The sequence below is a fragment of the Limulus polyphemus genome, unplaced genomic scaffold (genome assembly GCF_000517525.1).
Source record: "Limulus polyphemus unplaced genomic scaffold, Limulus_polyphemus-2.1.2 Scaffold7968, whole genome shotgun sequence".
NCBI lineage: Eukaryota > Metazoa > Arthropoda > Merostomata > Xiphosura > Limulidae > Limulus > Limulus polyphemus.
Genome location: NW_013673578.1, coordinates 18,419 through 25,500, shown reverse-complemented (window position 1 = coordinate 25,500; position 7,082 = coordinate 18,419). Strand labels below are relative to the sequence as shown.

Here is a 7,082-nt window from a genome sequence, read left to right as displayed (position 1 = left end):
ACTATCGCATATCTATCGAGGTTTCCTGAACGTTCTAGAAGCGCATGATGTGTTACTAGGGTCACGTGACCTCCGCTGTAGTAACAATATAAATGAAACATAAAAACAAAATAAAAAAAATATTTCTTACTTTTTATTTACGATTTTGCTATTTTCCACTTGGTTTTCGAATACAGAGCAAACTAGTAATAGTTAAAAGCATGTTTTAAATTTAGAGCGATTTATGTATTTATTTAAGGGTTAAAACCACATTAACTCACCAAGGCAACATGTACGATAAGCTGCTGCACATAACCATAATGCGCATGCGAGTGACATACCAATGGTTTGAAAGGAAAGTTGTCTGCTTTTATCAGTGCTACAGAATGAGTTGTAATTCGAGTGTTTAAAAGATATACAACCGGGTTATTTTCACCTCAGTAACGTTTTGGGTCATCTCACGAAAACAACAGTTTTATTTTCAATAAACTGTGAAAATTAAATATTGTTATGAAGGTGAGTAAACAATGAAAATAAACTAAATTTTCTGGCTATTGGTACGTTAGGCTTAGAATAGAAGTTAGAGTGAGTCTTACTCTTACCCATTCCATTAGTAACTTAACAATAACATACCTGTAGCAGGGTTATAATTTCCAAGCATAAATTAAAGTTCAAGCTAAAAATGTGAATGAGACAATAAATTTGCCGTGTTATTTCAGCAAGATAGCTTTCAATTTATAGTTGCCAAAGCCAAAATCTTAATCATACTGTTCATAGTTCACGGGGGCTATGTTGCTGAGGGTATATTTTTAATATAATTTCTAATACGAGTACTAGTAGTAGTATTTAATATTATGATTAATGAAGTCAATATGTTTTGGTAGCCTAGGTTTTTGAAATCAGGTGGTTAAAGTCGTCTATATCATTACATGATTAATACTATAGAACTTACAAGCCAAACGTTTTGATGTATCTTTTATGTACTATCGTTAATTAATACGCAACTCATAAATGTAATTATTCTTAATATATCCTTTTATTAAGCCTATCCATACTTTAAATTAAAGTTACTGTTAAACTTTATTCTTTAGAAATTAAGATTTGCAGTTAAACTCTGTTCATTACACATCTTGGAACTTATTTTTAGTTTGAAAGTTTTCAAAACCACTAAACTAAATTGTTGGTATGTTTGTTTTATTTGATTAATGTTACAAGTGGGACCTTTACTCTTTTTGATTTACATCAATGACATAGATGAAGGAATGATCAATAAATTACTTAAATTTGCAGATGATATTAAGGTCTTGGATGTTGTTACCTGTGAAGAGGATGCTGCTGATTTACAAAAGGATTTAGATTATTTAGTGGGTTGAGCAACTAAATGGCAAGTGGGTTTTAATTATAATAAATTCAAGATAATACATGTGGGTTATCATAATTAACAGTGTCATGAAATGAAGGGATCTTGGTGTAATGGTTGATCAGTCTCTAAAGCCATCCAAGCAGTGTGCTGTTGCTAGTGGTAGGGTAAATAGAATTTTAAGTTGTATCTACAGATATATTGAATACAAGTCTAAAGATGTTATACTTTCATAGTACATGTCACTGGTTAGACCACATTTGAAATATTGTGTTCAGTTTTGGGCTCCTTACCTTAGGAAGGACATTGAATTGTTGGAAAGGGTTCAGAGAAGGATTACTATAATGGTGCCTGAGATGGAGGGGTTGAAATCTTTCAGATTGTTTTCTCTTAAAAAAAGAAGAGTTAGAGGAGATCTGATTGAGGTCTTTAAGATTTTAAAGGAAATTGATAGTGTTGATACATCATCATTTTCATATTTAACAATGAGAATAGTAGGACTAGAAGACACAATTATATATTTTGGCAGGGTAGGAGTCATCTTTAGCCAAGACAGTTTTATTTTTCTAACAGGTTGGTTGGTTTTTGGAATGGGCTGTCTTTGGATGTTTTAGAGGCAGTAAATTTAAGTGAGTTTAAGAGAAAGCTTGATAAGTATGTGAATGATAAGGGCTGGCTTTAAGATTTAGTTTATTTTAAAGGATGGGACAGCAGAGATGGACCAGTAGGTTCATCTTGTCCTAAAACATTATGTTATGTTTCTTTCTTTATTATTTTTTAACAGTAAACTGTATGGCATATCAAAATATCTTTCATGCATTTAAATTATTTATATTTTGTGTTTCTTTTTGAAGTTTTTATTTGTATAACATTTCAGTAATGCCTGAATCATTATCCACCATACAACCAAAAAAAGATATGTTTATTCGAAAATCCCATAACTTGCATTGCATTTTGAGATTAATCTTAGTCAAACAAAACAATTAAGTTCAAATACTGCTAAACACAAACTTAAAATTCATTTTGTTTCATTTTGTTCTTGCGTGACACTTTTGATTTAAGATTTATTTTCATGAATGATGATTTGTTTGAAGTAGTTTAACGTACTGTAAAATCTAATGTACAAGAATAAAACTGTATTTGATGTTTGAGCTTTGTATGTAACGTATCGTTTAACTGAATCAGCACAGTGCTACGAACCAACCACGTATTGGAGAGAAAGAATGTTAATTCTAATTCCAAATTTACTATATGTATCTACATAAAATGCAGCAAGCTTTAGTGAAATATATAAGTTTGTTGTACATATTCTGATTCTGACAAGTCAGACTGCAAGATGGTCATGGTGCGAAGAATAAAAATATTATTTCCATTGTAGAGTTTGCATGTTACATAACCTCTAGAACCACCAAAATGCATATCTACAGTTTTTTTCTGTGTCCCTATATCTATTATATTTGTTTTTTATTCTCCTCTACCACAAACTGTTGTTAAATCAGCAATATAGGGTAAAATGAATGGTTGATAACCCTGACATTAAATACATAATACCATGTTGAATGACACTCTCTAGAAAGTTATTGGCCTTTTCACTCTGACCCTTTCCCTTGGATTAATGTTATTACTATACATTTCTTGATTTTCATCAATACAACAATCTGTGTATAGGTTTAAGATATATATATATATATATATAACTGTACTAATTACTTTTTTGTACATGGTGTTTCATTTGCTGATGCTCTTAATAAATGAATATCTGAAATTATTGGAATAGTTATTCTTGACTTGTTTGTTGCTAAACATTATCTGATTATTTTCATGTTTTACTACTGTTATTACATTTATAATTATTGGAACAGTTATACTAGACTTGTTCATTAGTAAACATCTGATTATTTTCATGTTTTACTACTGTTATTACATGTATAATTATTGGAACAGTTATACTAGACTTGTTCATTACTAAACATTATCTGATTATTTTCATGTTTTACTACTGTTATTACATGTATGATTATTGGAACAGTTATACTAGACTTGTTCATTAGTAAATATTATCTGATTATTTTCATGTTTTACTACTGTTATTACATGTATAATTATTGGAACAGTTATACTAGACTTGTTTATTACTAAACATTATCTGATTATTTTCATGTTTTACTACTGTTATTACATGTATAATTATTGGAACAGTTACACTAGACTTGGTCATTAGTAAACATTATCTGATTATTTTCATGTTTTACTACTGTTATTACATGTATAATTATTGGAACAGTTATACTAGACTTCTTCATTACTAAACATTATCTGATTATTTTCATGTTTTACTACTGTTATTACATGTATAATTATTGGAACAGTTGTACTATACTTGTTCATTAGTAAACATTATCTGATTATTTTCATGTTTTACTACTGTTATTACATGTATAATTATAGGAACAGTTATACTATACAATGTTTACTAATGAACAAAATAACAGTAGTAAAACATGAAAATAATCAGATACATGTATAATTATTGAAACAGTTATACTTGACTTGTTCATTAGTAAATATTATCTGATTATTTTCATGTTTTACTACTGTTATTACATGTATAATTATTGGAACAGTTGTACTATATTTGTTCATTACTAAACATTATCTGATTATTTTCATGTTTTACTACTGTTATTACATGTATAATTATAGGAACAGTTATACTATACTTGTTCATTACTAAGTATACCATGAGATATTTGATTCATGATAAGTTAAATACATTTTCTAACATATTTTTCTTTGTGTTAGCGGGTGTTTACCGTACCAGAAAGAACACATGGCCCAGGACCAGTGTATTTCACATGGCAGAAATCTGGAGGAAATTTTCTAGTGACTACTGGGTAAGTCCGGAGATGGTTTAGTGTAGGATTATACCACTAGGTGCATGCAGTAGAATTATTTTATTAAAAATGTTCCTATATGCATATATAACTTTTCATATACAGGGTGGTCCAAAATTATCTTTCGTATTTTAAAATTTAATAATTAACTAACTAATACATCCATGCAGTTTTCAACATCTTATAGCCAAACTCAGTTTTTATTGACATGTCAGTAGACTTCCACGTGTGCACCATGAGTGGCTTTCAGCACGTCTAACTGCTATTCAATTTCAGTCCATGTTCGCTGCAATGTATGCACAGTTACGGTGGCGATGGCATCCATTATCCTGGTCTTTAGCTCCGTGATGTTTGCTGTTGGTGTGCAATACATGATATCCTTAACATACCCCCATACTTCTTTCTTGTACTGGTGTCTGTAATTATACTGCACAACAATCTCTGAGAGCCAAATGATGCATTGAGCCTTTTCTTGCATAGTTTCCACTATATGGGGTAACACTACTCACTGGAGTGAGAAAAAAAACATGGCATTAAAAACTATTTCAGTTGGCTACAAGATGTTGAAAACTGCATGGTTGTATTTCCTTAGTTATTTAATTATTGAAGTATAAAATAGGAAGGATAATTTTGGACAACCCTGTATATTTAACAGTGATGTCTGTTTTTGATTTTAGCAAGTTTCACTTTTCTATTCTAGTATTTTCATGTAACGATATTTATAGGTGTGCTTCATAATAAATCATTGATGGATGACTTAATCTTTTTAAATACAGCAACTACAATAAAAGCTGCTTCACAAAAATAATCACTGGTGAACTTTCATCAGATGATTTTCTTATCTTGATAATGGTAAAAAATATTTACAAGGTTTAATTTTTCCATTTTCTATAAGTTATAAACAAGTTAAATAATATTTCCATCCAGGATTTTTCCCGTATCACCACCCACCTACCTAGCAGAACATAATTTTTAACAATTACTTATTCAACCCTAATAAAAAGTATAATGGCTCATATCGAAATACTGATATAAACATGAAAGATAATAGGTTTAATCTTTAGAAAAAAAAATGTGAAAGATGCTGATTTTGACATAAGTTACGACCATTCACAGACTCGATTTTACATGTGACATGTGTTATTGAAAGTCTAGTTAAGAGTTTGAAGTATTTATGAATTACCAAACCTGAACTGTGTTTTTCAAGAAGCATGTCACTTGCCAACTCTTTGATTTTCAGGTGCTTCTGAAGTAAAAAAACATTTTTTTTCTATTTTAATGCTAAAGTAATTATTCAAATCACTAACAGAAATAATTAATATACCACAACAGAAAGAGACTGTTTGACATGTTCTCCCGATTGGTAAAACTCCTATTTATAAACCTCTCTCTCTCTGTATTCTTCTACCAAGTCTATATTTTCATTACTTTATAACTCTCCATGGCTGGAGATGTAGCTACACGTATAACAGTAACATCATCATTAGACAAATCATTTTATAAGTTTGTAGCTCTAACCTAAAAAACTTTGTCTGATAAAGGACGTGGGTTATCAAAGTTTTAAACCTGTTACACTTAATATTCAAGTTAGTGTTTCCACTCCACCTCTCAGACAAACAATCCATAGGAAGATTGTAAAAAAATTACTAACAATTTTCAACATTTTCCTCTCCACATTTATACATTTAGAGAAAACATGTCCAAAGCTGAAAGTTTCTCCTCACAACTTGAATTATAGTGAAAGTTGGAACTAAAACTAGGTTTAGAAACTCATTAGATTCAAGTTATGATGCAGAAGTATTTAATAATTTTATAAAATTAATTTTTTTTACTTAAATTTCCAAAGAAGGTAGATTTAAAAGTTAAAGAATAAGATTTCAATAGGTTAAAAACAAAAGCTTTTATACTCACTTTGTTAAAAGTTAAGTACAATTAAACTGAAATTATATTCTAGGTATGATCATACCGTGAATATTCATGATCGTCATGGAGATAGCAGGGATCACATCACATTGGCAGGGTGAGAACGTATTTAATCCTACAGTACATATTAAAAAGATCTGTGAAGTTTAGTGCTGTAAAGATATTGTATATAGTTATTGAATTAAATCTATGTTTTAAAGTTTTTAGTTCTAAATATACTTTGTATTTTAAGACTGACTTCATTCATATATGATCTGTTTCTAAAATCCAACTACATAAAAGTAAGATAAAAATAGCCACCAGTATAATTAAAAATATCCATCATTAATACCTGTAGATCATTATATTAAAAATAGCCATCAGTAATTCCTGTAGATCATTATATTAAAAATAGCTATCAGTAGTACCTGTAGATCATTATATTAAAAATAGCCATCAGTAATTCCTCTAGATCATTATATTAAAAATAGCCATCAATAATACCTGTAGATCATTATATTAAAAATAGCCATCAGTAATACCTGTAGATCATTATATTAAAAATAGCCATCAATAATACCTCTAGATCATTATATTAAAAATAGCCATCAGTAATACCTCTAGATCATTATATTAAAAATAGCCATCAGTAATACCTCTAGATCATTATATTAAAAATAGCTATCAGTAATACCTGTAGATCATTATATTAAAAATAGCCATCAGTAATACCTGTAGATCATTATATTAAAAATAGCCATCAGTAGTACCTGTAGATCATTATATTAAAAATAGCCATCACTAATACCTATAGATCATTATATTAAAATAGTCATCAATAATACCTCTATATCATTATATTAAATATAGCCATCAGTAATACCTGTAGATCATTATATTAAAAATAGCCATCACTAATACCTCTAGATCATTATATTAAAAATAGC

General features: G+C 29.3%; 1 protein-coding gene across 1 annotated transcript in view; it reads left to right on the top strand.

Moving 5' to 3' along the window:
• The first annotated feature begins 365 nt into the window (after nucleotides 1-365).
• Nucleotides 366-7,082, top strand: part of LOC106475013 (WD repeat-containing protein 19-like) — an 18,477-nt gene continuing 11,760 nt past the window's right edge. Inside the window, exons 1-3 of the mRNA XM_013935710.2 lie at nucleotides 366-495; nucleotides 4,142-4,233; nucleotides 6,188-6,253. Of these exons, the coding sequence (XP_013791164.2) occupies nucleotides 490-495; nucleotides 4,142-4,233; nucleotides 6,188-6,253 (164 nt within the window). The 5' untranslated portion in view covers nucleotides 366-489. The remainder of the gene's footprint in view (nucleotides 496-4,141; nucleotides 4,234-6,187; nucleotides 6,254-7,082) is intronic.